General features: G+C 33.6%; 2 protein-coding genes across 2 annotated transcripts; one reads left to right on the plus strand and one right to left on the minus strand.

The window, feature by feature from the left end:
- Positions 1-8876: 8876 nt before the first annotated feature.
- On the minus strand, positions 8877-9726 carry LOC107641059 (uncharacterized). The gene is made up of 2 exons (XM_016344569.2): positions 9457-9726; positions 8877-9353 (listed from the first exon to the last, which is right to left on the minus strand). Exons 1-2 carry the CDS (start codon positions 9724-9726, stop codon positions 8877-8879), a joined length of 747 nt encoding a protein of 248 aa, XP_016200055.2.
- Positions 9727-14177: 4451 nt separating this feature from the next.
- LOC148565898 (uncharacterized) lies at positions 14178-16358 on the plus strand. The gene is made up of 2 exons (XM_088487285.1): positions 14178-14500; positions 15119-16358. Exons 1-2 carry the CDS (start codon positions 14178-14180, stop codon positions 16356-16358), a joined length of 1563 nt encoding a protein of 520 aa, XP_088343411.1.
- The last annotated feature ends 10961 nt before the right edge of the window (positions 16359-27319 follow it).

Raw genomic sequence — 27319 nt, forward strand, 5'->3', positions numbered from 1 at the left:
TATCCTGAAATCTAAAATAAATATAAAAACTTGAAATAAACATTTTTTACATTAAAAAAATTATTCGTAAAAAAAAAGAATTCAATTTCTATAGGACTAAATTAAAAAAATAACTGCTTTGTTAGAATCAAGAGAAAAAAATATAACAATCTCAAAAAAAATTATAGAAAAAATAGGTAAAAATATATCCGAATTTTTATACTATGAATACTCTTTAATTTTTTAATAAGTCATTTGTATATACGAATATAAAATTTCGTAGTCAATTCTACTCTTGTTTCTATGGCTTAAGTAATTTTTTCGATAATAATGGAAGTCAAATGACACATAGTGAAAAATATAATTATTATATTGTTAAATTTATTGAAATAAATATAAGAAAAGAGAACAATGAAATCACTATTCATCCTCTTCCTTCTCTAATTCCTTTGAATCCTAATAATCCTAAAACAGTATAGAAAAAATTTTTTCCTTAATTCTTTTCATTTTTTTTTTCTGTACATCTTCTTCCTGTCTGTCATAATAGCGGTTTGTAAACTCTAATATATCAAAATGTCACACTCTCCACGAAGGAAGAATATACCTCATGCTTGTGCTAGTGGTTGTGGTGGCTCGTCTTCTGTCCCAAAAATAGGAAAAAGAAGAAGTTCGACTACAATAATAGCAAATGTCTATGTAGACTTAAGTTCGAAGGAATTAGAGAAGGAAGAGGATGAACAGTGATTCTATTATGCCCTTTTCTTATAAATATTTCAACAAATTTTATAATGTAATATTTCTATTTTTTACTGTATTACTCTAAATTGGCCACATCACACAACAATACCGTACCATTTGGCCTCTATCACCATCAAAAAAATTACTCAGGTTACGAAAAAGTAGAATTGACAACAGAATTTTATATTCGTGTGTACAAATAATTCATTAAAAATTGAGGAGTACATTTATCCACCATGTAAAAATTCAGATATATTTTTATCTATTTTTTCAAAATTATATAATGTGTTTTATTTTTTTATAAATTTAGAATATAAATTTATTATAAAATATTATAATTAATAATGAAATTCAAAAGCTGATTAATGAATAATTGTTGGATAAATGATATTATTGTATATTTTTGGTGAGACAAGATACAACGGATGGAATTTGTCGAAGTTGACTGGTCCTCACAGTACCTTGATTGAGCTCCATTATATCATTATTTTCATTTCTTTTTTGAGAAGAGAAAAACTTAAAATAGTTCCTGACAATTACTTCGAAAGACAATGAGATCTTTGATAAAAAAAAATTCAACTCGACCCTTGACAATTATTTCGAAAAGACAACGAGGTTCCTGTGCCAAAAAAAAGTCAATGTTATTTGTTTGGCACAGGAGCTAATCAGTCCCAAAAAAAATATCAAAGACCAGATTGGGTATTTTTTTCTTGGGAGCCTCATTGTCCTTTCGAGATAATTGTCAGGAATCGGGTGGGGTATCCACTCTTCTGAAAATATGACATATTATAGAGATACGATGGATAATTCTAAGGGTTGATTTGGTAAATTTTGTATTAATATCAAAAATAATTTATTAAAGTTAATTTTTGATAATTTTTTAAAAATTATAACATTTATATTTAATAAAGTAAACTAAAGTTAACTGTTAATAAATACAAATAACAATAATTATATTTGATTAAATATTTTTTAAAATTAAAAAAGATTATAATAAATATATAAAAAAATTGGATATTAATTAATATATAGAATATATTAGTCTTTTAATTTTAATACGTATAAACTAATTTTAAGAGGTCGCAGATTCGAGTCATTCTATCTTTAGTAAAAAAAATTAATTTTAAAAAAATATTTCATTCTTTGAATATTTTTAAAATCTACAAATATAAATAACAAATCTTTTTAACTAACAAAGCACACAATGATGTATGTGTTTGTATTTTTTGTGCTTTTTAAAAAGCAAAAACATTTCTAAAAAAAAGTTTTTCTAATTGTCTACAGTATTTTTTAATTTAACAAACTAAAAACTAATTTATCATAGATGTAAATTTTAATTTTATTTAAGAATCTATCAAACTAAGTCAGAATTTTTATCAATCTTTTGAAAAATGTACAAATACTGGAAATAATAAACAATCTGGCATACCAAAAGATAGTGAAGCCCGGCCACAAATGATAGTTTTCCTTTTTGTTTAGATTACTTTCAAAAAGAAAAGATTTTTTTCACTCATATTTTCGTTGATTATGGATTATTACACCTACAATATATATTTTCCTAAAACCACCTTTTTTTCTTAAAAGTTAATTTAATAGATAGAAACACATTAACAATTATCTTTAATACGTTCTCTTATACAATATTTTTCATGAATTTATATAAATAATTTTTCTCTTTTTTATTTACGTTATTTTTATGCTAATTTTTTTTCTTTTAGGAATAAAAAAGATCAAAATTTAAATATGTAGCCATAAAAATTAATTGTATCTCTAACACATTTGAGCATAAATTTTAAACGTATGCATTTGCCTTAATTACCATTATTATTCAAGATCTGTAATTTATTTTTTTTTCCACATGCCAATTAATCAATTGGCATGTCTTGACCTTAAATTAATTAGTTAATTGGGCTAAATAATTTGAGATTCAAGTCTGTCACAAAAAATGAGAGGAAAAAAATGTTTCAAAATTAAACTCAAGATGACAGCTGTGAATGGAGCTAAGTGCTAACCCTAAACCATCATTATTACCTCTGCTCTTTGTTGCATTCTATATGAAAATCTATAAATGAATAATATTGAGCGAGACAATTATAATGATTTTTAAAATTAAATTAGTCATGTTTTCTTTTTGTTGGAAAATTAAATGACTTCAAATCTTAAATTATTAATAGAGTTTGCCTAATGATGGTAAAGAGAATAAATAATAAATAAATAATAAACCAATTAGGAAAAGTAGAAGAGTTCAATCTTTTGGCTACAGCAGCGTGATATGGAACCATATATATGAACATTTAAAGTTGCTTAAAATTTCTTTGGTTACAAATTCAGCATAAAATCTTGACTAACCAGTACTACATATTAATTAAAATAAAAAATATTACATAATTAACAAAATTTATTATTTTTTACTAATATTTAACTAATAAAAATATTTTTATATTAAATTTTAAATTTTAAATATTTTTTATTCTAAATTTTAATAATATAAAACTAAAATATTAGTCTAAAATATTAGCTAATATTAATAAAAAGTGTTGGTTTCTAATATTGTTGTTTAACACACACACACACACATATATATATATGCGATAAGATAAAATCTACTAGGAACCTTATATATTAATAATATAACAATTATTGAGCTTTCGTAAAATATCAAAATTTAATATTATTTTGCTAATGATCAGATAAAGAATATTATTTACTAATTATGTGCAGAACATGTTATGTTTTATATATAACTCCCTTACACATATATATAGTAAGAACTAATTTTAATTTATTGTTGATGCTAATAAACAAATAAATTAAGGCTAGTACAGTAGTTAATTAAGCTTGAAAGCTTTAAGAATTTTCTATTTAAAATCAAATTAATAAACTAACCACAGCTAATTAATTAGATTATCATAGGATAATTTTTTTTTTCTGTAATAGCCAAACAGTATATTATATTTAAGGCAAGGATAGCTTTTCTTTTAATACTTTTAATAAAAAAAAAAATCTATTTGTAATATCTGCTTCAGTTTTCGCGTTGCTTGTTGAAACTTAATGCTTACTTATAAACAATATATATTATTAAATAGAAAAAATTAATTAAGATTATTATGCTTTTATGGCCTGTTAGGATTATTTAGGAGTAAGTTAGGTTGTTATTACTTTTTGTTACTAACTGCCATGCAAGATCACTTCTTGATCTTAGTATGCTAGTTTGTAGTTTAACCACAAATATTTAATTCTATCTAATTAGATTGAGTAGGATTGTCAATTCAATCCGCTGTAAATAGAGCGAATAGAATTGAGTGCAGAACGAGTTGATCTGCAGATCTATCTAATCCGGTTGGATAAGGTTGCCAACCCAATCTGCTACAGATAGAGTGAGTAACATTGAGCACAGAGCGAATTAATATGTGGTGTGAATAGAGTGGATAGGATTAAGTGCGGAACAAGTTAATCTGCGAATCCTATATATGTTATATAAATGAACGAGTGATGAACCAAGAACTTTTTATTCATATAGAAATCTTTTAATCACTAAACCAAAATCTTCAATTGTAAATTATATCACTAGTTTTAACATTAGCGTCAAATTCGTGAAATTCTCTCTATTTAGTATGGATTATTAGCCTATAAATTCATATATACTAGTTTAAATTGATTTAAATGGTAAAATTGATATATATTTTATTATAATTTGAATGGTATTGATTTGATTTTTGTTTTTTATTCTAATTCAATTTTATTTAAAAGATCGCACTAGTATCTATTTTTGAATTAATTTTTTTAAACCAATTCAATTCAAAGTAGTACTATGATTTAAATCAAATAGTTTTATATTCGATTTAAATTTTTAAATTTATTTAAATTAAGTAGCTCATCCAAATTTAAAAAAAAAAATTTAGAATTTGAATTTAATATAAATCTATTTAATTCGAATCACAATAATTTTAATGAAATTAGTTTATAAAATAAATCCAAATCGATATAGACACAATACTATGCAAATTGTAACAAAATTATATTAAATTTGCTATATAAATCGATCTAAATTGGCATGCATTTAATATTTATAGTCCAATTATATATCCATACAAGTGTAAGAGGAGTGTCTCATAAATTGCGCTATGCCGTAATTATTGTCGTAAGTAACTAATATAACTTACTAAATCGTTAGATCAATGATGATTTATTTTTGTCTTACTAGTTTGTATCTAATAAGAGTTTAACTTCATATACACCGTCATAGTAAATTATTAGACACTTGCAATGATTTACATGTAAGTTTTGAGTTTACTGCATCAACAACAAATTAGAAAAGAGGACACAAATGTATATATTTTTCAATCAAAATATTCATGTAGAATTGATTTTCAACCAATTTATTTACCTAAATTAACCAAAAAGAATGTACGTGTATTAATTAATTCATCATATATCTTGCTGAGGATAGTGATATATATATATTAGTCTTATTCCTAATCTATCTATCTTGGTCAGCCTATATATAATTGTTGCTGCACATTTTAATCAGCACGAATCCCTTGAGTCAAGTTTATTATAGGAGCCAAACTGTGACCAACCTAGCTACAATCAAGTCTATATATTCTAATAACTTGGGGATATGCATTTATCAATGTATAGCTACTGATTCTGAAATTAAATTTTATTGACGGCAGAATTTTTAAAGCTCAACTCGGATAGTGACCTGAAATTTTAATATACAGCTCTTCCAGAGTGACAATACTTGATTTATGTCAAAAAGAAAAATTAATGTACGTAGGATATAATTTCTTTTTTCTTTTTTGCCCAACTTTAAGAAGGCTAATAGAGTTTGTGTAGGAGATGAATAAGATGTCAAGTAGTGTGTATGATTGAATTATGAAAAGCTAAGTTACAACACAGAGAAGGACCTAAAATGTATATACTATATAGTGCTCACTGACTAAATGAATGTTAATACAAACAGAATATAACAGAACAGAACAGAATAACCGATTCTATTACTAACAAAAAATGGAGTATTATCTGCTATATATATAGTTTAAGCTCTACGTAGCTCAATCCTTCTCAACTAGTTGATTATTACATGTCTCTTGGTGCATTTTATCAAATGCATTAATAATAATAATAATAATAATAATAATAATAATAATAATAATAATAATAATAATAATAATAATAATAATAATAATAATAATAATAATAATAATAATAAGGTTACAACAAGTATATATTGATACCCATAAATAAAGAATAATAAATTTTTTTCTTAGATTTGTTTTTTAGTTTGTCAATAGTAAAGATTAAAATGGTCTCTATTAATTTTTTATTCTGAAAAAAAGATTTTATTACAAAATAGAAAGTGACAAATTGATTGGTCTTAAATCTTAAAAAATAATATATAAAATAGTCTCTCATAAAATAAAAAGACAATTGGTCTTTTATCTTTGGTTTAATTACTCTGTTGGTCCCTATAGTTTGGCCGAATTTTTAATTAGGTCCCTATAGTTTTTTTCCTTTTAATTGAGTCCCTATACCATTTTTTTGTTTTAATTGGGTCCCTATTAGCAGTCAACGTTAAGTAAAATATTGACCTGTGTTAAATTTACCAAAATACCCATGTTTATAATACTACATAATCCTTGTCCTCCTCCTAAAACTCCAGAACCCTATTCTGTTCGTCGTTCTCCTCTTCTCCCTTTCTTCTTATTTGTTGCTGAAATTTTCTGACCTTGCATGGATTCCAGCCAAACGTTCTTCGAGAATTTCGAGTTCAAGAAGTCTCAACAAGAGAAGACATTTGTGTTATTGTGGGGAGGCAGTTGTTGTTCTGTCTTCTTCTGAAGTGGCCAGCCATGAAAGGAGGTATGTAGCTTGTGGACGAGTGCCAAGGTGCAGTTTTTTTGAGTGGATTGATAATGAAGATGATGTGAAAGGTGAGTGGTTGAAGCAGAAGGAGAGGAGGAGTCGTTGCTTCTGTGGAGACTCTCTGATTCTGAAAAGTTCTAATACACCCAAGAATCTAAATAGAAGGTTTATGTCTTGTCCAAGTAGAAGATGCAAATTTTTTGAATGGGTTGATGAAGAAAAGAAGGTTGGCGATGTTTGCTTATTGTCTTCATAGTATCACTCTGGTCGAGTAGAGGGTGAAATTAGGGGTGAAAATGCACAAGAAAGGAGGGTTGATAGACTTAGTGTTGACACGGAGAGGTTAAAGGTGGAGATTGGAGAAGTTGATGACTGTGTTGGAAGAATCTGTGTAGAGCTGAATTCGGTCCAGGAGGAACTTCGAAAGTTGGAAGAAAGCATGAAGAAGCAGAGCAAGATGCAGATGATGTTGTTTTTTTGTTTTGTAATCCTAATAGTTGCAGTGCTGTGTGGTAAAGTTTATTGATGTAGTGGTCATTGTTGGCTTTAAACGGAGGAGCTATAAAAAGTGTATGTTATGTTATTTAGATTGAATGGATGAAAGTTTTATTTGTTTGCTGCTATAAATATAATGTTGTGATATTGAATGAAAATGCACACAACTAAAAACAACTGATATCAGCCTATCACAGATGCATCATTAGAATAATGTAATTCACATTAGTGGTCCTTAACATATTCCACACATTAGATAAGTTCAGTGGATCCAACTTGCACTAGTTACAAAATAAATGCTCCACCTACAATGTACTACCAAAAGTGGTCCACCACAAAGCAAAATAAACTAAAAAAGTGATGTTCCCAATACCAAAATACATCCACAGTATACTATACTACACAAAAAAAGTCCTACATAAATCCACAGTAGGAGGAGCTACATAACCCTAAAAACTTCAATCATCTGTGAGGTCTATGTGTTCAGCAGGTTTGGCTGCTCCCTTTCTTATCCCCATCTTCAGTCTTTCACTTCTTCTCATCCCAAAAGTCCTAGTCTTAGGCAAAGGTTGTGTAACTGGTGCCACTTGTGGAGTTTGGTGAATGAGTGGTTCAATGAAGGGAGTTGGTTGAGTTGCTGGTGTATGAAGAGGATTTGAAGCAGCTCCAGTATCAGGTGAACCAGATCCAGCAAGGGGTGAGTCGTTTGCAGAACCAGATCCAGTAAGGGATAACACAGTTGCAGATCCAAATTCAGCAGCAAGAGTATTTGGTGTAGGGGCTGATGCAACAATAACCAAATTTTTAAATCATTACACCAGTAAATACTTTTAACAATGGATTATGAAATAGCAAATTATAGTTATACCTGTGATACTAGTTGCTTTTCTTCTACTAAGTCCCACACCCCTCCCTCTGCCTCTCCCCCTTGCAGCAGATCCAGCAGCAGCAGTCCCATTCGTAGCAGCAGATTCAGCAGCAACAGTAGTTAGTGCAGAGGCTGATGGAACAAAAGTATAATAGTTAACTCATTTCCTAATAACAAAAATATCAACCTTCTAGTATGTAGCAACAAATCCATGAATTACCTGTGACAACAGTTCCTCTTCCTTTGCCCCTTCCTCTACCCAGTCCCGCACCCCTTCCTCTGCCTCTCCCCCTTGCAGCAGATCCAGAATCATGTGCATTATTCCCAGGTGCAGCTGAGTCAGTTGCAACATCAGATGCAGCAGCAGCTGGTTCAGGAGCTGATGCAAGTTCAATCGAATCAACGGAACATCACAGAAAGCTACTGGTGCAACCAACAATTATAAAACAACAACAAAATAAGATGTACCTGAGACAATAGGATTTGGGCAGTGCCTCCTGTTGTGTCCATACTGGCCGCAATTGCTGCAAGTCACAGAGGTACCCGTCCTTCTGTACTTCGTTTGAGATCTATTTTCATCTGGTTCTCTAATCCGTACCATTCTTGGCCGACCAGGTTTAACCCTGAAAACTGGGGGTATGATGGTATCACAGTTCACTTTCGGCCACATGTTCTCTCTATTAATTGGAGCAATTGATTTTCCATATGTTGCAAGGTATGCTGCTGGACTATAGTAATTGCTGCAATACTCTTCAGGATTATCACCCTTTTCAAAGATGGCACTGCATGCATGTGGGCATGGCATACCACTCAAACCCCAAAATCGACAGCTGCAAGTACCAGCTAACAGATCCACCACAAACATTTCCATGATAATCCTATTTTTGTGATGAACCTCAAACTTCAGCTCACCTGCCCATCTAGCTTGTCATTCCATACTTCTTGTTGCAATGAGATCCAACCTCTTTTTTGGTTTAGGCAGAATGGATCCTTCATACTTCTCAGCCTTCTTCTTCTTTTCTGCAAATCTTGACATCCAGTAGCATCTGATCCACTCAAACATCGTCAGAATGGGCTTGTCTCTAGCCTCAAGAATCCTGCCATTGAAAGCCTCTGATATGTTATTCATTAGCATATCACTCTTTGCCATAAACGTGAAATGGCTCTTTGTCCACAACTTTGGGTCCACTCCCATTAGTTTATCATAACAGTCCCTATTTTTCTCCTTCAGCAGATTCATTCTTCGTCCCCACTCTTCCACATAGGTAGCCTTAGCAATGGTTAGGATTAGATCCCTCAGAACTGTCCCTCCACCATATGCCTTCTTACAGTTCGCATAGAGATGCCTTAAACATAATCTATGCTCAATAGAAGGTTCCATCTCACCAAAAACTTGCATCAAACCCTAAACCAACAAAAACAACAGAGTACAATATACCATGATTCAATCAACAAAAACAATGTAAGTAGAATGAAATAGTTACAATCATAAGTCAGTTTATCCTTACCTTTTGTTGATCCGACATGAATACCCATCTTCTTGATTCACCGATATCATTCAGCAACAGATCAAGGAACCATCCCCAGCTGTCCTTTGTTTCCGCCTCCACTGCTGCAACCGCAATTGGAAAATAATTGTCATTAGGATCCCTCCCTACTGCAACTAGTAGCTGCTGACCGTGGTCCCCTTTCAAGTGACACCCGTCCACTCCTATGATCGGCCTACAACCAGCCAAGAAGCCCTGCTTCACTGAATTAAGGCACATGTACATCCTCATGAAACGCGGTTGGTGAGTTAAAGATGGCCTATCTACAACAATACAAAGCTTGGACCCCGGATTTGCCCTTAAAATCTCAGCACAATAATCCCTCAATTTGGCATATTGTAGTATGGCCCTTCCATGTACTTCTTCCCTTGCCTTTCTCCTTGCCTAGTAAGCCTTTCCAACACTAACATTTGCCATATACTTGTCCTGAATTGTTTGAATAATAGTGGCCAGCCGCATATCTTCTCCACGACTAATGTTGTTCACAATCTTTTTTGATATCCACTCACTAGAAGCAAGCCTACCAGTATAACTTCTCCCACAGGTATGCTTGCCCTTCAAGGTTTTTATCCTAAAACAATCAGATCCTCCTACCTTACTTGCAAAGCAAATCCACTTGCACTTTCCTTTTTGTCCCTTACACACTACTCTGCACCTCAACTTGTCGTTCTTCTTATACCTAACGTCTCTCCCATTCAATAAGGCATGCTCCTTAATTGCCTCTTTAAACTGGGACAGTGTTTTGAACTCCAACCCAACCCTAAACTGATACTCTCTACACATTTCTGCCTCATCATACTTAAGAAACCTTTTTTTCTTAATCATGTCATCAGAATCTCCCTCGTAGCTATCCATGTCTTCAGTTTCATAACCATCTGAAATGTCTCCAATTTCTTCATCCATCTCTCCAGGAGCATCATTATCCTCAGCACCCTTATCTGTTGTGGCTTCTTGATTTAGCGGGCTATTGAACCCACCAAACGCATTTGCTTGTCCACCATCAACACCATCCTCTACATCGAACCCAAAGTAATCCTCATGTTCACCATCATCAGCACTGTCATCAAACCTATCCTCCTCAGTTGAGGGTTCTGACTCAGCATCGACTTCTACTTCTATCAGTCCACTATCTTCGCCTTCATCTGGGACATAATCTGGATCCATTGATGTGATTTCAACCCCATTACCTTCTCTGTAACCATCAACAGCGTACACTATACCATGCTTTACAGAATCAGTAACTAAAGCCCTAGCCATTCTAACAGCATCCCCATCTGACTTCAACTCTTTCAGACCTAACTTCAACTCCATCCCAGGTTTGTTCCACCATAGCTTCGCATAACCCTTGTAGCCTAGACCCTTCAGCAAATTCACTATCTCTTGCAAAGACCATTTATCTAGTTCAAAATGCAAGTCTTCCACAACCAACCCACCTAAATATTATAGTCCATCTCCCCTGTCAATAAATTTTCCTCCGTGATGGAGCTCTATTGTGAACTCTGATTCTCCCATTGCTACACAACAAAAAACGAAAAGTGCTGATTAGTCATCCCCTAATCAAACATTACCAACAATGCTAATGACTTTAACGCCGTAGCATTCGCCAACTTCTGGAAGAATGAAGAAGGGAAAAAAGTGTAAAAAACTGTAACTCGTACCTTTGCAACAACGACGACAGCAGCACCTTCGACAAAGGAGGCCACGAAAGCAAGCAACAAGCCTCGATCACACCGTGGTGGAATGCGAATGCGTCATCCAACAATCAGAAACTGAGATGGGGGTGAAGAGGAAGGGTTTCTTTTGCCTCAGTGAAAAGGGAGGAAAAGCCAGGATTAATCGTTTATTAAGATAGGGGCATTTTTGTCAACATAAAATAGGTAAATACATTGAGGATTACAAAAAACGTTTGTAATTGGGTATATCCAATTTTGGAACGGAATATTCCGTTAACCCAAACGTTTTTTGTCACTGTAAGGACCCAATTAAAACAAAAAAAATTGTTTAGAGACTCAATTAAAAGGAAAAAAACTATAAGGACCTAATTAAAAATTCGGCCAAACTATAGGGACCAACAGAGTAATTAAACCTTTATCTTTTATAACTTCAAACAATTTATCCAAATTATTAGACAAATTAGTCTACAAATTAATTTTTAAAAAGCTAGGCACTAATTTTTTTTATTAAATATGTTAATAAATAAATTTTATTTTTATTTTATTAAGAACTAATATGTCTTATATTTTAAAAAATAAGTTTAGTTTATCAATTTTCTAAGGGTAAATTTGTCCAATACAAAAAAATATTGACACATTATTAACCATTTTAAGAGTTTGTTTATTTATCAATTTTTAAAACTAAATTATTTTAAAACAAGAATATTTAATTTGTGATTTTAAACAGGCTTTTTCCATAAACAAAATAATTAAATTGTTTAATTATTTCTCAAACAAATTAAATATAAGCGACATTAATTCTTAAAAAAATCAATTGGCATAATAAAAACGCCTTGTATAGCCTGCGCCCTGTGGTATATATTTGCATTGAAAAACACCTTATATAATTAAGAAAAAAAAAAGTCTCAAGATGTCTGCTACCACATGCAATACAATATTATTGTTATATATTGAATAAATACAAATGCTATTTGCATATTAAAATCAATTACAAAAATTAATTATTGTATATTTATATATAAATATATGTATAATTTAATTTATTTTTAATATATATTATACTAATAACTAATTTTAATATATACAGAACTTAACATAATTAATTGAATAAAATCATATGGTGGCCTCCAAATATCACATCTTCCTTTATATTTGTCTAACTATTTATTATTCTCTCTTTTACACACTCTAATATTTAATTTAGTTCTTAAATTTTAGAATATGATTTAAATTGATTCTTAAAATTATAATTAATTCAATTTAAACTCTAAAATTTACAATAATAATGTGTATTAGCTCTTAAATTAATTTTAGCAGTATGTTAATTTAGTATGTTAACTTGTCACAATTTTAATTTCTCACTTAAGTTGTATGTAAGTGAGATTTATTAAAACTCTTAAAAATTTGACTGTTGTTCTTTAACATTCTCGTGAAAACGACATTAATAAGTTTAATTTAAAAATTTTGGGACTTTGAGAACAGCAATTGAATTTCTAGAAGCTTTAATAAATCTCTATTATATATAATTTGTACAAAAAATTTAAATTGCGATAAGTTAACATACCAAATCAACACATTGTTAATAGAAATTATTTTAGAAATTAATGTAAGTTACGATTATAAATTTAGAGGTTTAATTTAAGTACATTAAAATTTTAAAGATCAATTTAAGTTTGACGATCTGACGACACACATTTCAAGAATAAAATTAATTATTAACTCCTTGTATTTTTGTCATTGCACAGAAATGGCATGATAAATTATTGTTTATTCTATTTAAATAAATTATAATTTTTATTTATAAAAATTTAAAATGTTAACAAATTTACTCATAAATATATAAAATTAATTTTTATGTTAATAAAAAAAAATATTATTTTTATTTAAAAAAATTCAGAATATTAATAAATTTATACATGAATAAACTTAAAATTAATATTTAAATACTTTTATCACATAAAAATTATCTATTGTGATACTAAATTAATTTCATTTATTTTTTATCATTAAATTTGTCAGAAATGATTGTTCCTCCTACTTTATGAATTATGATAACATATTATGACTATAAGCCAATTAAAGGTAAAATGTGAGTATGATAGCTAGATTGAATCAATTTTAAACCATGTTAGACAGTTAGTAAATATTATTATTTTTTAGGGCAAAAAATCTTAATAAGCCAAGTGAAGAATCCTGTAATGTAAATACGCCAAAACGAAAATCGTTTCAGCAATAAGCCAGACCGTATTTTTATATAATTCGAACCAGGGTGGTTCGAACTCTATTTGTTAATAATTCGAACCACTGCAGTTCGAACTACAGAGAGAGAAGAAGCTTGAAGTAAATCGAACCAGGCTGGTTCGATTTACAGAGAGAGAAGCTGTATCATATAATTCGAACAAGGCTGGTTCGAATTATAGGTAAATATGCTGCATTAAGTAATTCGAACCACGCTGGTTCGAATTACACAACTTCTAATTCGAACCACCTTGGTTCGAATTAGTGGTATACAGAGCAGTATATATAGGGTTGTAAACGTGAGTTGCTCTCATTAGAGGGTGTAAGATGGCTAGTGAGGAGAGTTTTGGTGTTTTGGTTCACCACAGAGGATCCATTAAGAGGAAAACTCGTTCCGGTGTGAAGTTCACAGATAAGGATCCCCTCTGTATTGTCGTCAGTCCTACGACGAGCTATGATGACCTTGTTAGATCTGTGCTGATGAAACTCGGTGTGGAAGGTGCGAAGCGGGTTAAGAAGTTTTTCTATCGCATTCCAGTCACGGTCCTGCAGGATACTGTGAAGTATGATTGTTTCACGATTGGTAGTGATGAGGACCTGCAAGTTTTGTTTCTTTGTCGGAGGCAGTTCCCAGAGGTGAGGACACCAGAATTATTGGCAAAGCTGGTTGATGTGGTATCCAGCTCAGGGGGTTCGAACCGAAATACCACCACTGTAGCCACGGCAGCCGGTTCCAGTTCCAGGCCTGCCGTTGCTTCTTCGTCCGTCCCTATGTACGAGACAGCGGTCCAACCGGTCGCCTCCCCGTCTTTTGCTGTTGATCTCAATGACGGAGTAGGCGACGTGGTAGGATCATTTGATGTTCCGCCGAACGGTTTACAGGGCGTTCCACCAGTGGGCGTCGGAGACGGATTGTTGGATGATGCAGAGGCGGACGACGTCGAGCCGGATATGATTGAGGATGACAGCGGCGATGATGTCGGACCGAGTGAGCCTGCATTGGTGGTCGGTGGTTCTAGTTCTGGCACACAGCAGTATCCATCATATTTTTCCTCTTTGGACCTGGACGCCATGAGGCAGGAGGGTGTTTCAGGGCATTCCGTTGGATACGGAGCTAGAGATGCGGAAGGGACAGCTGGTCTGACAGAGTTCCAAGTTGGTCAGCAATTTCAAGATAAAGATGAGGCCCTGTTAAGTGTGAAGACCTACAGCATCCGGCGAGGGGTACAGTACAAGGTAGTGGAGTCTGATCATCGCCGTTATGTGGGCAAGTGTTCTGAGTTTGGGAATGGGTGCACCTGGTTGATTTGACTGAGCCTCAGGCAGCGCAAGGGCATTTGGGAGGTTAAACGGTACAATGGACCTCACACTTGTCTTGCGACCTCCATCTCGAGTGACCACAGGAGCTTGGATTATCATGTGATTTCGGCGTTCATTATGCCAATGGTCAGGGCCGATGCATCCGTCAGCATAAAGGTGCTCCTAAATGCCACAGCAGCACACTTTGGGTTTAGGCCGACTTACAGGAGGGTCTGGATGGCGAAGCAGAAGGCTATTTCCCTCATCTACGGTGACTGGGATGAGTCATACAACGAGCTCCCTAGGTGGGTGTTGGGAGTCCAGTTAACGATGCCGGGTACTGTTGCAGTCCTACGCACGAGCCCCGTTCGAGTTGGTGGATAAGTGGACGAGTCTCAAGCCTATTTTCACAGACTTTTCTGGACGTTTCCACCGTGCATCGAGGCATTCCGTCATTGCAAGCCGCTAGTTAGCATCGACGGCACACATCTGTATGGCAAGTACGGGGGAACGTTGCTCATCGCGATTGCACAGGATGGGAACTCGAACATTCTACCTGTTGCCTTCGCACTAGTAGAGGGTGAGAATGCAGAGTCTTGGTCATTCTTTCTTTCCCACCTTCGACAGCACGTGACACTGCAGCCGGGATTGCTGGTTATCTCCGACAGGCATAACGGCATCAAGGCTGCCCTTGAGGCACCTGACGGAGGGTGGTTACCTCCATCTGCATACCGTGCATTCTGCATTCGACATGTAGCTGCTAATTTTGCCCTAACCTTCAAGGGCAAGGACGCACGGAGGCTTCTAGTGAATGCCGCTTATGCGAAGACCGAGGTTGAGTTTGATTATTGGTTTGATATTCTGCGGTCTGAAGACCCAGCGATGTGTGAGTGGGCGAACTGGATTGACTACTCCTTGTGGACTCAGCATCGTGATGATGGGCGGCGATTTGGTCACATGACGACTAATATCTCCGAGTGTGTGAACTCAATACTCAAGGGTGTCAGAAATCTCCCTGTATCCTCCCTGGTTAAGGCAACATATGGTAGGCTTGCGGAACTCTTTGTTCGTAAGGGGAGAGAGGCTGCGGCTCAGATGGGAACCGGACAACAATTCAGTCAGTACTTGGTGAAGTCTATTGAGGCCAACTTGAAGACGGCCAGGTGCTTCACGGTGACCTTGTATGACCGTGATAACTCCGAGTTCACCGTAGCAGAGACCACTCCTACTGGTTCTTTCTCGTTGGGTACCTACAGAGTATCGCTTGCATTCCGGACCTGCGACTGCGGGTACTTCCAGGCGCTTCATTTCCCGTGCCAGTACGCACTTGCATGCTGCGCCTATGCACGGGTGACCTGGTCCTCTTATGTTTACAGCGTGTATCAGATCAGTTCAGTGTTCAGTGTGTACCGGATGGAATTCACACCACCGATACCGGAGGGTTTTTGGCCACCTTACGATGGGCCCACGGTGATTCCGGACCCTGCCAGGAGGCGTGCGAGAGAGGGTCGTCCAAGATCCACTAGGATACGGACGAATATGGCCGAGGCAGATCCGAACCGGCCAAGGAGGTGTGGCCTCTGTCGCCAGCCCGGACACACCCGTCGGAGTTGCCCACAGCTTGGAGGATCGTCTCACACGAGGGGACAATAGTAGCGATGTTGTTAGTGTTAGTGCTTTTTGGTTTTTATTTTTCCTGTTATATGTTATGTTTGAGGACTTATGTAATCCGTTGATCTTTCTACCATCTAGTAATGAAAAAGATGTTTTCGAATTTGAGTATACCTAGAATTCCCATAAAGGCAAAAGTTGATAACTAATTGTCAACATTAAAGTGTTTAATGATTCAATGATAATAAATATTCACTGATCGACTAGGTAAAAACCAGATTTTGAAGTACAATAAGATGAACAAACAACAAGGAAAAACAGCACTAAAGTCACAACAGTAGTCCACATGGTCATAATACATGAATGAAAACTAACGTACAAAACTACATGACAAGTAAATCATCTAAATAAGTGGGAGCCCGTCCCACAACGACGGGGTACCCGTGGCCTCTGACCTCTGTGGATGAACGGCTCCTCATCCTCGCTCTCATCGGCGTCCTCCTGCGGGGCAGGCTGTGCGGGTGGCGTAAAATGGACGGGTGTGGCAGACGGGCCGGCGACAGACTCTGATGCAGCGGTGTAGGCAGAAGGTGGGGTACCTCCCAAACCAAACTGGTCACCAACAGGTGTCGTAGCAGGCTCGTTCAGATCAACATCTAAGGATGCCTGCGTGCCGGAGTGTGATCGTGCACTCTCCGAACGGCATATGAAACGTGTGCGTCTCCGGACGCCATCGCTCGACAAACGCACTGACAAGGGCCTCGTCCAACCGGAACCATCTATCGTTCAGCCTTGCAAGATGGTAAAGACCTGCCATCTGCAGGTATAGAACGTATCTGTCATCGAGGACCATGCTCTGCTGCCGCCGCATGCTCCTGATGCATCGCTGAGGCTGCGGAAGAAATGAACCGCATTAGTGGGACCAACTTAATTACCAGTGACAAAGATAATCAACACGATAATTGATAAACCTAAAAATCGTACTAAATATAAGCGCTTAAAAATCCATGAACGAGAACCACTTGCATAAACAACTAACATAAGAAACCAGCATAAACCACTGACATGAAAGATCTAATATTAAACAACCACAACTAAACCGCTAACATAAACCACTAACATAAACCACTAACATAAACCGTTAACGTAAACCACTTACATAAACCACTTACACAAACCACTAAGATAAACCACCAACATAAACCACCAACATAAATCACTAACAGAAACCACTAACATAAACCACTAACATAAACTACCAACTAAACCACCATCTAACCCGCATGCAAAACCACTAACTCACATGTACCGGTAGAACAAAGTTATATCCGTACTAACCTCCTCGTTGATGACCCCAGCTATATGGGCGACTCCATCCAAGCGATATAACCGTGCCGGATTGTCCCCCATCAGCAGAGTATTCCGTTCAGGTCTTTGTCGGAGAGAATCTGGGTCCTTTTCTCTGAGATTTGGTGGGGTAGGGGAAGGTGAGAATGGTTCGAATGAGGCTGATTCAAACTCCTTATATAGCACAATCACTAGTAATTCGAACCAGGGTGGTTCGAATTACTTAGAACGCAGCTTAAGTGTAATTCGAACCAGGGTGGTTCGAATTACTTGAAGACACTAAATTACCTATAATTCGAACTGGGGTGGTTCGATTTACTATCAACTCTTTCTTCCTAATTCGAACTGGCCTGGTTCGATTTATTCTTAAATGCAGTTCGAACTAGCCTGGTTCGAATTACATTAAAATACGATTTGGCTTATTGCTGAATCGATTTTCCTTTTGGCTCATTTACGTAAATTTGAAGTGATGTTGGCTTATTATAATGTTTTGCCCTATTTTTTATTAATATTTAATTAATATTTAATAAAAAATAATTTGTATTCATATTTATAAATATTTTATACACAAAAAATATATAATTTATATTTAATTTATATGTATCAAAGTTTTATACATATGAATTAATATAATTTATGGTCATATTTTTTAAAATTTATATATATAAATTAATAAAATTTATTTATTAAAAATAATTTAGTATTTATAGTGATTAAATAATAATTAAAAATAATAAAATATTAAAAATTAGTAGCCCTAAAAGTTTCTCATCCATTTTCTTTTCTAGGAAATACAACAAAAAGTGCTTCAAATTAAAAGGTAAGCAGTTGAAAAACTAGCCTCATAAATATGGGCCAGTAGCTATAGTAAAGATTAAAGAATAAAGGATAAAGATTAAGTGAAGATTATAACCGTAAAGAAGAAGTCTAGGAGAATAGACTACTGGTAACGGCAAAAATTAAAGGCACATAAACAGTACCTCTTAAAAACTTTTCCATCCAGTTTGCGCCTTAATTAGGTCATTTGGTGCTTCTAGCGACGTATACATCTCATACATGCTTTCTAGTTTCTAGATTTGTTGAAGGTGTGATTTGCATGCCTGGATGGAATTGGATCCAATCGAATTGAGTTTTAGTTTTGATGAGTTTAGTTTATATTATAAATAAACGGTTTAAATTTAGGTCTGTTATTTTTATAATTTTTTTTAAGTTCAAATTTGATTTGTTTAAAATTCGACAAGTTTACGAACATATTTAAAAAAATTGTTTAGTGAATTTGAACTAAAAAATAATAAAATTAAAAAAAATCTAAATTGACATTAATTAATTAAATTCTAAAATTTATAATTTATAATCTGTAAAAAAAATTATTTAAAAATCAATCCTTAGTCACATATCATAACTATACTTATAATTCATATAAACGTATTTTTGAAAAAATATTATAATATTAATTAATGTTGACTATTATTTTTTTAGTTTTTTTGTATTTAATATAAATGAATACTTGAAATTCTAAATTAAAAATAATTTATTTTTACAAAAAAAATATTTTGATGAATTGGCCCAATAAGTTTTGTAGGTTTTTTTAAAGTCTATGACCTTACCTTTTTAACTAATGGGTTTTACAAAAAACTCAAACTTAACATGTTTAATAAAATAATCGAACTGAACCAAACTTAAAACGAATCGAACTACAAATCTCCGTTGAATAACTCAACCCACTTTCACCTAGGAGTGGAAAAAGGTCAGGCGGTCTGTCAGGAGCTAGCAGCTTAGCCTGTGTTTAGTCTAACCTGGCCTGTCTCGACCTGTTATAAAATAGGCACAGATTCAGACTTTGTAAAAGTCTTAATATGTTAATAGGCCAGATTTAAGTTCACTAATTAGTCTTGTTGGCCTGTCAAGACTGCGTGGACCTGTTAACACATAATTAAACATATAAATAATTTTGTTATTATTAATAAAATTATGAGATATTTTAAATTTATTATATTTTATTATAAATACTTTTGTATATTTTAAATATTTTAAAAGTTTAAAAATCCATATAAAAATTAAAGATGATATATTACATATAAATATTTTTATTAAAAAAATAGTTTTTTTTTAAATAATGTTTTTATTTTTATAAAAAAAATTATCAAGTCTTTTAACAGGTTTCAAGTCAGACTAAACTAAATAACAGGACAGACTTAATATTTTTTAAAAAAAATTTATAACAGACTGTAAATCAAACTCAAGCTAATTAACTATATAACAAATCAGATCTGTTAAGAACAAAATCTGACTTGACCTGATCTATTTATACACTTGTCTAGCTGTTTCTTTTCACTATAGTATTGGATTTCAATTTCTTTTCATTGTAATAAACTATTAATGAGTTTTTTTCCATAAAAGAACTGGTCAATATTAATATATCCAAATTTATGCATATATAATTGGCAAAACTCATCAGAAACAGCTTTTTTTTTTTAATAAAAAGATAAAAAATAAAAAAAAGTGATTATTAGTTGTATCATATTATGAATTTCATATAAGACACCAAAAAAGATTATTATGAATTTCATATTTTGAAATGGATAGCTCAAAATGCTCTAAAATTTGCCACGTTCGCGAACCGTCATACGAATTAAAGGCATCTTCATGGCTATTTTGTGGCCTTCCAATTATGCAACCGCCAGAAAATTTGTCACAGAAGTTATACTAGAGATTGTTTAAAAGCATTGCAAACCGGTTTTAACCGCAGTGAAAGGCAAAAAATAAAGGCAGCTAAATGGAAAAGTATATGGAATCAAAAGGTGATCAGCCAAATAATAAATAACTTAATTAATTTATAATTATATTTAATTAATTTTATTTATTTTTAATTTATAATATTTGATATTAAGTGCTTCTTATTCTAAATTAAAATTTTGAATGATACGTTAGAGAAATATGGGTGGGAATCACGGAACTTCCAACAATCCCAATTTTTAGTATATAAAAAAATTTATAAAATATATAAAAGAACATCCATTTAGTATGAAAAAGAAACATTCTGATACTTAATAGAAAAAATATCCTAATGCCTAGTATAAATACTATCCACGTAAAGATTTTGAATTCACCTAAAAATATTTGACTGATTTTTAACTAGTACCCTCTTAATTTTCTAGCATTGTTGCAGCTAAATAGCCTTTTTGGCACGGTAGCCTTACTTTTTTTACCAAGCACTTTTTAAATAATTATAAATATATCTACCAAAAAAATTAATTGATGTTATAATTGAAAAAGTGAAACGTGACTAAAAGGAGATTATTTTGCCTCAATGTAGTAATTCAATGCTATGCATCATGAACATAAAAAATAAACCTAGTACTTCCAGAGACGGGGGATGTGCAAAAGTTTAGAGGTGTAAGGTTAAGTGGCAGCGGCAGTAATATGACTATTATAACAATGTGTTTATTATGGTGTCTAAAAATTATTGCATAATTGCTAAAAAAAATTAAATAATTAATTTTAAATTTAAAAATATAAAAATAAAAAATTTTAAATATTTAAAATTTGTTATAAAAAATAAATTAAATAAAAATTAAATACCAAATAAAAGATACTATAAAATTAGCTATTATAACATCGCATTACTCTGAGCTAAAGCTTGAATTCAAAACTAGAGAACAACATTTTATATTTGGGGTTGATAAATAGTGGTTATAGACTTATAGTGATAATTTAATTTTGGCCATACTTAAAAAATTTTGTTAGAAGTAAAAAATATTATCAAAATATAAAATTAATTTTAGAAACATTTAAAATTTTGGCAACATTTTTAAATATTATTAAGCTATATAACTATCTTAGTCACAATAATGCTAGTAAAAATATAAAATCATTTAGGTAATAAACTTTTCTCCTTAACCAACTTTTTAACAAATCAGCTAATTTTAAAATAAACAAATCTAAAATTATTAAAACTAGCATCCAAAATCCTTAAAAAAAAAAATATCCAAAACCTAATAAAAAGAAATTAAATATTTAGAATCATTGAAAAAGAATATCCGGATATATGAAAAGTTGCAATTTGAGGCGAGAACAGCGTATTTGAGAGCGATAGATGCTTTTTTGCGCTGCAACAGTAGAATTGTTCTGGCGATGTACGGTGATGCTGGGCGAGGAATGACAACGCTGGACATGAAACGGAAGAAACATATAAAACCTACCAAAAAATCTAAAATCATTGAAAATGAACATCCAAGACCTAACAAAAAGAATATCCAAAACCATTAAAAAAAAAAAGAAATTCGAAACTAATAAAAAAGAACATCCAAAACCATTTTAAAATAGAACATCTAAAACCTAATAAAAAAAAATTAAACATCTAAAACCTAAGAAAAGAGAAATCCAAAACCTAACAAAAAAATATCCAAATTATAAAAAGACAATTTCTTCTCTTTTTTTTATGTGCATTGTTGCTGCTTCTTAATTTTCTTCTTCTCCTCCTTATTTTTCCTCCTCTTTTTTCATTTGTTATTGTCGTCATCGTCGTTGTCACTACTACTAGCTCCTCCTCTTTCTTTTTCTCATTTGATTTTTTCTCTCTTTTTTTTTCCTCCTCCTTCTCCTTCATCATCATCATCATCATCATCATCATCATCATCATCATCATCATCATCATCATCAACTCCTCCTCCTTCTCCTCCTTTTTTTCCTTAGTTAAATATCACACAATTAGTTTAACCATAACAAAAACACATTATTTAGTTGTAAATGACACATAATTTTTTTATGAGTGACATGAAAAAATTTTATGAATAAAATAAAAAATTTTAGTAAAATAACACAAGACATCTTCAAAGGACCACAAATCTAAAACCGACTCACTTAACTAATAAAATACATATAAATGTGTTTTAGATTCAAAAGACATATCAAATTATTGCAAATAACACATGAATGACTAAATCTCTTATATATTACTTAAATACCATACAATGGATTCAGTGATAACAAAAGCACATCATTTAGTTAGAAATAACACAGAATTTTTTTGTAAATAACATAAAAAATCTTTAAAGAATTATAAGTATAAAACCTTAACTCACTCAACTAACAAAATATACCCAGATGTGTTTTGGAACAAAAAAATACATCAAGTTATAGCAAATAACACAAGAACGGCTAGACCTCTTATATATAAGTTCAATACCATTCAACAAGTTCAATGATAAGAAAAGTATATCATTTAGTTGAAAATAACACGGCTAAGAAATTTTGGTGTTAAAATTAAGAAACTTCCTATGTCAGAGTTAAAAAGTTTCGGTACTATTTTTCTGATAAATTTTGTATAATTTCAAAATGTTACTCCTCCTCCTCCACTTAGGGTTGGCAGCAGTATCCGAACCCACATATACTCGCCCGCTCCTACTCGATCGGGGTGGGTAATTACCCGACCCGGTGCAGAGAAGGGTATAATCGGGGCGAGGTCTCTGTTGGATGGGTAATTACCTTCTTAGAAGATTAGAGTTTGTGCCACTCCCCTACTCAGCCGTTACTTTTCTCCTCCACTTTTTCTTCTCGAATCTAAAGCCTCCATGGCTCCATCTCTCTACCTCTAACCTCTTTGTTCTAATCTTCTTTTTCTATCACGCTGCCTCACCTCCCCTTTTTTGCCACTGTGTTGCGCACACTGCTATCTCATCTCCATCAAGCTACACGTGATTCGTCGGTGTCGATGCATCACCTCCTCCTTACTGCATCGTCGTTTGTCTAGTTTTGTCGCGCTTTGCCGTAGCTTGTCATGCATCGTCGGTGTCATCCGACTCACCCCCTCCTTGCTACTTTGCTTGCCGCTGTGACCAGAAGCTCTTTCATGACCAAAAGTTTGGCGCCTATCAGGCTCCTCTTCTAGTAGCACTTCCATTACTTCTGGTGAGCTGTTTTAATTTAATTTTTCAATCTTCAATTTTTTATAGGTTAATTGTTTTAATTTTTTTTTACTAATTTATATGTTTTTGTTGTGGCTGAAAGATGTATGAATATTGGTAGGGTTTTTAATTTTTGATCTGTATATTTTAATGTTTTTTATTGTTATGATTTATATTATTTTTTCAGAAACAATCTAGTATAAACTTCAACCGTTATACATTTTTATTGAAGTTGATTTTCAGTATTTCTCTTCAATCCGTTAAGCTTGTGGTCGTTGCAGCTTCCTGTGAGCCCGTCATCGGAGCCCCCTTTCTCTGAGCGCATCGCTGTCTTCCTCCTTTGTCTCTCTCTATTCGCAAGTAAGTTCTCTCTCTCTCTCTCTCTCTCTCTCTCTCTCTCTCTCTCTCTCTCTCTCTCTCTCTCTCTCTCTCATAATGACTCAATCTGCACTTTTGAAATTGTGAATTTATGCTGCAATTTTGGTATGTTTATGGAGTTCTGCAATTTTGGTATTGGATCATTTTTACATTATATTAATGAATTTGTTAATTGCTATCTCATTTGATTTTAGGGTTTAAATCTTGACTTTCAAACTTTTAATGATAATGAAAAGTTAGAAAGTGATGAAGAATAATGGATTAGAGACATACTTATATCTAATGTTGTAAGTTTTTTTACTATGGTGTGAAATTTGTTTAGTGTTCAAACATTAAAATTTTTTTTGATTTCATGTTATTTGACATTGTATGAATAATAAATTATATTTTTATTTTAATTTATGTATCAATATGTAAATATTAAAGTGTTATTTAATTATTATAGGGGCGAGGTGGGTACTCGCGGGAACGATTAAGGGTACAAGATTTTACTACCCGCGGATACTGGTGGGACAGGTAGTGTCTAAGTAAAAAAAGGGCGGGTGGGATCAGGTAGGGAGAAAACCTGCCCCACTACCATCCATACCTCCTTCTCTTCCTCATCCTCCTCCTCCTCCTCGTTGTCGTCGTCGTATTTCACATTTTCATAATTATTGTTTTACCCTCTTAACAAGAACATGTATCACGGTTAAGAAATTTCGGTGTCAAAATTAAGAAACTTCCGGTGTCATGGTTAAAAAGTTTCAGTGTTATTTTTCTAATAAATTTTGCATAATTCAAAACTCTCCCTCCTCTTCTTTTTCTTCATCATCATCATCATCATCATCATCATCATCATCATCATCATCATCATCATCATCATTTTCTTCTTTTTATTCTTCATCTTCTCCTTATTGTTTCACCTTCTCATAATTCTTCTTGTTTCATCCTCTTAACAAGAATAAAAAAAAGAAAAAGAGAAGAAAAAATTTAAGCAAAGAAGAAGAAGAGATAAAAACTACGAAGAGGAGGAAGAGAAGAAATAAAAAACACAACAGCAACAATAACAATAAAAGAACGACGATGAGGACACGCGACGAAAGAAAAGAATGCGAATAAGAAGAAGTGTGTGACTTACGCGCACATTGTCTCACTAGTTTTCATTGAGTTTAGACTAATTTAATTGAACTTGATTGAAAAAAAAAACATTTGAATGTGTCTATACAATTATAATATTAAGTTAAATAATGTAAAATGAGCTTAGATCACTACAAGAAAAATGCTGAATATCGTTGGATTTGGCGTTGGAGGTTAGTGTCAGGTTTAGTGGCGACTTTACCAGTGAATTTTGTAATGAATTTGTTGAGCAAAAGATTTACCATGAATTTTGGTTTTCGACGATAATAGTTGGAGGGAAAAGCAAAATAATTGGTGCCATAATTACTGTCGGATTTACATGCGAATAAATCCGAAGATAACCTTGATTAGTGAAACATTGGATTTTGGCGAACCGCAAAGCTTTACCGGCGGATAAATCAGACAGTAAGTGTGCCCTAAATTCGAACTGCAGATCCTCTTTTTCCTCATTTCGAATTACTTTCTCTCTAACCCTCTCGGCTCTCGCCTCCCGCTCTCTCTCTAACCCTCTCCCCTTTCGCTCAACGTTCCCTCTGGCATCCTCTTCCGACGGCCCTTCTCGCCATGTGAACCAAACTGCTGCTGCTAGTGCTACTTCTGCCACTATTGTTGATGGATAGAGTTTTTGGCACATTCTAGTTATAGATGGAATTCTGCCAAAATTTCTAAATAAATCTAAATATAAATGAAGTTTATAGATTACTTTAAATAAATTTTTAGTAAACCACTAATTTTAAGTTTTTCATTCATAGATTTGCGCCAAATAATAATGCATGTACATAGGAGCGTACTAATTAATGTCATCAAGATGATATACGACCATCTATGGCTGAGCTACAAAAAGATCGCAGCTAAGACCAGATCAGAGAGCAATGATTTCAGAAGTGGGTCGTAAAAACTTAACATATTCAAACCTTAGTTAGTTTATATCTTCTATTTTATTTAATTATGTATTTAATTTTGATTAACTCATGCTAAATGTACCTTTTGCAAGAGAAATTTATATGGGACAAGACTCACGATCTCATGATCAAGAAGATCTTTGACCATTGGATGGTTAGGCGACTTCAGCAGATGTTAGAGGACATACATGAGCACCGCGACCAGCTCACTATTTAGCTTCGCCCGGACATTAAGAAGGCACCATACGTCCATTGGGAGACTAATGAGGAGTTCAAGCATCGCCGTCTCACAAACAGAGCTAACAGGGCATCGACCAGGTCGTCGAAGAATATTGGTGGATCATGACTTGCATGAAGACAAAGGCCAGGCTGGTAAGTAACTTGTTTCATTTTGTTATTAAGTTCATTTAGTCTTAATATAATGTCATTATTACTTGACTTAACATGTGGTTTCAAAATGTGTAGTCTAAGTCATTAGATCGTGATGCGACGATGGGAGAGACCTTCATGTATACTCACACGTTGAAGGAGAATAAGGAGAGATTTACTGGTCAGCAAGCTGCGGATTATTATGTGAGTAAACATCATGTGATATACCATTTTTAAATTAACTGTAACCCTAATCATAAAATGTGTTACACAAGAGCCCTACACGCAGAGATTGGAGGCCACAACCCAGCAATCTCAGCATATTGGAGACGATGGTAACAACTCCGCTGCATCAGTCATTAATCCTGACATGGTTTGGTGCGGGCTGCATCTAAGCCGTACAAGAATCATGTCTACAGACTGGGATTATTCTTTGCCGACAACCTCCGTACATCCACATTGAGACAATCATCCGCTTTTGTCACCAGTCACCCCATTGATCCTAAGGACGGCGTTGATTTAAGGGAGCAGGTGCTGCTCCTCACCCAGAGCCTTTACCAACAGGCTCAGCAGCTGTAGGAGTCTGAGGAGAGGTATTAGGCGATCCTCTCACACATGACAAACACAAGTAACCTCAGGCCAGGTAGCTGAAGCGGCTTCAGCGGACGGAGCGACAGATGGCGGTGTACTAAGATTAGATGCGCGCCAGTGGCAGTGGCAGCGGTAGCACTACTGGAAGGGCACAGACGTCACCACCTAGGCCGTCGCCTCTGCAGGACCAGCGGGATGACGACAATGACTATCAAGATCTTTAGTGATTAGGGTTTTGTTTTAGACTATTTTTTATTGTATTATATCCTATGTTATTTGACTTTTTATTTCATTTAACATATTAGGTTTCTATTATTTAGAATTTGACTACTAATTATGAAAAAAAAATAAATTTGAATAAAAAACTTAGAATTTAACCACTAATTGCGTCAAA

Source organism: Arachis ipaensis, chromosome B5 (genome assembly GCF_059453495.1).
Source record: "Arachis ipaensis isolate K30076 ecotype BB chromosome B5, ASM5945349v1, whole genome shotgun sequence".
Lineage (NCBI taxonomy): Eukaryota > Viridiplantae > Streptophyta > Magnoliopsida > Fabales > Fabaceae > Arachis > Arachis ipaensis.